General features: G+C 33.4%; 1 protein-coding gene across 4 annotated transcripts in view; it reads right to left on the bottom strand.

The window, feature by feature from the left end:
- Positions 1-4662, bottom strand: part of VRK2 (VRK serine/threonine kinase 2) — a 165836-nt gene that overhangs the window by 78330 nt on the left and 82844 nt on the right. For all 4 annotated transcript variants that reach the window (XM_006159052.3, XM_006159051.3, XM_027775977.1 and 1 more), the window contains 2 exons: positions 2530-2650; positions 83-141 (listed from right to left, as the gene is read on the bottom strand). In XM_006159052.3, the coding sequence (XP_006159114.1) occupies positions 83-141; positions 2530-2650 (180 nt within the window). The remainder of the gene's footprint in view (positions 1-82; positions 142-2529; positions 2651-4662) is intronic.

The following is a 4662-nucleotide window of genomic DNA, read 5'->3' as shown; positions in this document are numbered from 1 at the left end:
CAATAAGAATTAGAATGGTTGCAATAATAAAAAGGCACATGACCTATAAATCATAAGAGAAAGAAGTTCTCTCTTAACTTACAGCAACTGCTTCCATTAGGAGCCCATTTAAGCACTGATTCAGGCAGCTCATCCAACAGACTAAAACAAAAAACAGTAGTACACAATGAATTTGTTTTCTTTCCAATCTTGTCATGAACTTTCTGATTAGAAAACAAACCTTTAGTTCTCTGTTGGTAGGTGATCAAATTTTGACTTTCAGTATTTTTTCCCCCTATCTTCCTATAATGGATGGAAGGATAAGCAGAATTGGGGGACAGTCTGCAATTTCTATTGACCAATTTTATATAAATCAACTATTGAGTGGTCAGAAAAGCCATGACACATTTTTCCATAGAAAAAATCATCAAGACTTTTCCGAGGACTCAATAAAAACAAAGATATGCAGAATTACAACATAAATCTTTAACTCAAAGTTCATATATGTAGAAATGCAGAAGTAAGGGTATTTGTCATAGTTTTTTCATTTAAAAAACATTTTTTAATCTGCACTTTCAGGATATTTTTCCATAGGAATTTATCATTGGAGAGGGACAAATTATATAACTATTCATATACACTATAGTACTCTACTGTGAGCAGTGTTTTATGCTATCCTAAGATTAAGCAGGATAACAAGAAATACCAAATACCTCAAAACAAATAAAAATTCCCATTGTGAACACTTTCCAGTGTTTCAGAACAAATACAACTCTCTCAAATTGCTCTACATAAACATTCACCTAAAATTATTGATATAAGTGATTCACAAATTTAGGCACAGGCAGGATATCAACAATAAACTCATCAATCTATTATCATTCCATGACACGAAAACAAAGGGCATAAGAGAGAGATAGTGTTATGTAGAACATGCACTCTTCCACACACACGCACACACACATATATATACAGTGTTATACCTTCTCAGCAAGTTGAATAAATTACGATTCTGTATTAGACACTACAACAGGTTTGCAAATATTTATGGTTTATCTGAATTATAAACTTTATGATATTAGCTCTACTGGTCAATAGATTTATATTATTAATCAAATAAAAATGAAGAAATGAACACATATATAAGTCCCTAAAATAAAAATGAAGGTTACATTTGATTTATAGCATATTATTTTACATGATACTCTTACAATAATGCATGGATATACATATGTAGACATATCCGTTACTGGTACCAAAAATGAATGTATGTATATATACATATTGATAAAAGACCAAACTATACTAGTAAGTCTTATTAGAAGAAAAAAATTTCTATCATCATTAGAATTAAAATACTAGCTTTTAAATAAAGTACATTATTCACATGAGGTAAACTGAGTTGGAAAACTAGATACCAAAACAGTTCACATATGTCTCATTACTGTGTTTTGACTTGACCCATAATATGAAAAATGTCAGTTATCATCAGGTTAATATGGACACATCAATAACTACAGTAAATAACTGATTACACAGTTCTCACATTGACTTACATAAATGTTAGTTTTGGGTATGGGACTAGGATGATCAAGATTCCAAGTAGAGACAGATTTCATTCAGTATATGTCAGCATTTATACATGTAATCTGTATGACTCAATGTGCACACTAGCCCTTCTCTCTATTAAGAATTGATGCCATTGTGAGTTTTAACACTGTTTTTTTTAGTCATCTACACCCCCTTTCCCTCCCATTACACAGTTCTGTTGCAACCTGTCTTACTTAAAACCCAGCTGATTTTCCCAACCATGGTATTTTATTTGTGAATAACTGCTGCTTGACCACATCTTGGTAAATGACAAAAAACTGGCTATTTTGTGCTACATGCAAATGACTTTTTCTTAGGCCTATTAGTGAGAGAATAATAAAACAGGGAAAAACTCTGTTTTTAGTCTGACCTAATTCTAATGCTAACAGAATCTAGGTGATAAAAATTGAATGCAGTATATTAAAAATGTTTATGTGGCTGAAGATTATCTCATATAAATAGCCTATATAAAATTTTTGTCTCTTTCTTCCTTAAGAAACAAAACATATTCCCTTGGAATAAGAAGCATGTTGTTTTCACTTGATAAATATAAGCCCTATTTGTCCCATTTCACATTGTTGCTTTGTGCAGTTAATATCAAGCATACCAAACTCAGGCTGCTTCTGTACCTGTACAACGCTAATGTGAAAATACTCTTCTTTGAAAAACATCACCAACTGTAATAGAACCTATGCTTTGGGAAACACCATATAAAAGAACAGATATTTCACTTTATATTTTGCATTGTAACTCAAATACATGCGATTTTTATAGGTGTTATCTTAATGGACTTTATGTCTGTTAGCTATGTGGTTTTTTAAAAAATATTTTTCAAATGAAAAGAAATTTGCTTTGGGTGTCATGTTGAGTAAATGGCAATCTTCTCGAGGATATTAGCCCTCTTTAATGTATCCCCTCAGACTTTGTGTAGTAAATGATGGAACAGTTGAAAATGCGTACTTTGTTTTAGCAGTTTGGACAGCTACAGGGTCCTTCAGGTTCTGTTCCCAGGGAAGTTTCCCACATAACCAACGCAGCATGCAGTAGCCAAGGATTTCAACGTCACTTCGTCTGGACAGGCCTACAGGAGAAAGCATTGAGAGAGAAAGATGAGGGATAAGCAAATTCTTGAGAAATGGAGAAATCTTTGAGTGAGCTACTCTTGATGAAATATGAAAACGCCAAATGGGCAAAGTGTTTTGTTTGTTCAGCTGGAGTAAAACTTAAACGCCCAGGCATTTGGCCCCAGTCCACAGACAGGCAGTGACTTGTTGCTGTTGAAAGTAAGGGTCAGTTTCCTCACCTCCTTCAACTCCATCTTTCCTTAGTCTGGCCTGTCACATGAACTTGATCCCCATGGCCTCTGACATGATCCAGACAACCCATAACCCGGCACCAACACTTTCTCAAAGATCCAAGCAGTAAAACAAAGAAATAAATGTCTGCAGCTAAATTGCTAACATATGTTCCCGGAAGTCCACGGGGTCTGCATTGGTCATGCCGAGACCCTTGGAGTGCAGACTAAACACTGATGGCCTTTCCTGTTCTACTTGTCTAGTGAGGAGTATTTAAGGTTGGAAGAATATGACAAAACTGCCATCTAGTGTGCAGTATTCAAAAACAGGTCTGTCAAGATTATTCAACTACACAAAAGCACAATAAAATATGTCTACTACTTTGTATACAGTTCTAAAATTTTACAAATATTATTTTTAGATATAAGCAGCAACAACCTATAATTCTGGTTTCCTATCCTAAAGAGAAAAAAACGAGGTGAGGCAGTGGTATGAGAGGGCAGGAGAAAGTTGTTAGGAGTAGAATATGAAGCTAAATAGGAGCTTTCAAATTTGATGTGAAGTAGCTTTTCATAAAATATATTAGAAAATACTTTCTCTAAATATAATTTATATCAAACTATTAAATGCTGTAGACTAATTTCATTATAAATTTATATATATTTAAGGTGCCTTATATCAAAAGATAGAAGCTAAGAAACATCAAATATAACTGATATTAACACACCATTGAAATAATGATTAAAACATTAGCTCATACTTATAAAGCAAACCCATTTTTATAACCATTTCAAACTGTTATGAAACAATAAGCCTGTATTTATATGTTTATCATTAATTGAATGTTCATTGTTATAAAGATATATAATCTCCTAAAGCAATACTTGGTTGTTAAACCTGCTGTTAACAGGTATCCTTTTTTACTACTGTTCATTAAACAAGCTCTGAAAAGTTATTCAGTGAACTTAGCTTTGAATTTAAAAAGTCATCTACCAGGAACAATGCTGTAGCACATCATAACTACTTTTGGTTACCATATGCAAGTTATTATAAACGCAGAAGACAAGATTAGCTCTTACACATACTCTATCTTAACTGCTATTAGGGTACTGGATTATTAAGGGCCCTTCAATCTAGCAGAATGCTACAGTCCCATGGGTGCCATTTAATTTCTGCATAAGCTTCAACAGTGTCCTAATGCAAGACTTGGCTCTCACATTAAAATAAAAACACAATCTCTATCATACTGTTCTGTAGTGATTTCTTCAGTAATAAATCTCCCATTAATAATGGAATGGTTCCATTTGTACAGATGTGTTCACAAGTCACTTTTCCATTATGGCAATTCCCGGTTACCACCACTTTAAAAAAATCACATCTCCTAATTTTCAAAAAATGATATTCTGGCACTTGTTTGGATGACATAGGCTACACACAAGAGTCCCTCTGAGGAAAAACAATCAGATTTAAAATAGAATGAACCTTCCCAGCCACTTCCCCCCAACCCCCAACTGAGGGATTAATTGATATGAAGCTGTAAGTAATGACAAGTCATTTAGCTTTTTGAAGCCAATCTTTCATAAACTAGTCTTCATTTGAAATAGGCCCTTGAGAATTAACTTTGCTTCACTATTATAGTTTCATCGTACCTAATTAAAATACATGATCATATTTTTCATTCTTTTACTTATTTCTTTTACTACGCATGTACATTAAAAACTATAGCTAGGTAAGGTAAATGTTTTACCACTCTCCAACAAGCTTTATAGAAATACATGTAATGTTGAAAAGAACATCC

Source organism: Tupaia chinensis, unplaced genomic scaffold, assembly GCF_000334495.1.
Source record: "Tupaia chinensis unplaced genomic scaffold, TupChi_1.0 Scaffold000622_1, whole genome shotgun sequence".
NCBI classification, from domain to species: Eukaryota; Metazoa; Chordata; class Mammalia; order Scandentia; family Tupaiidae; genus Tupaia; species Tupaia belangeri.
Note: the sequence above shows the minus strand (reverse complement) of the source record. Positions and strands in the feature narration are given on the sequence as shown.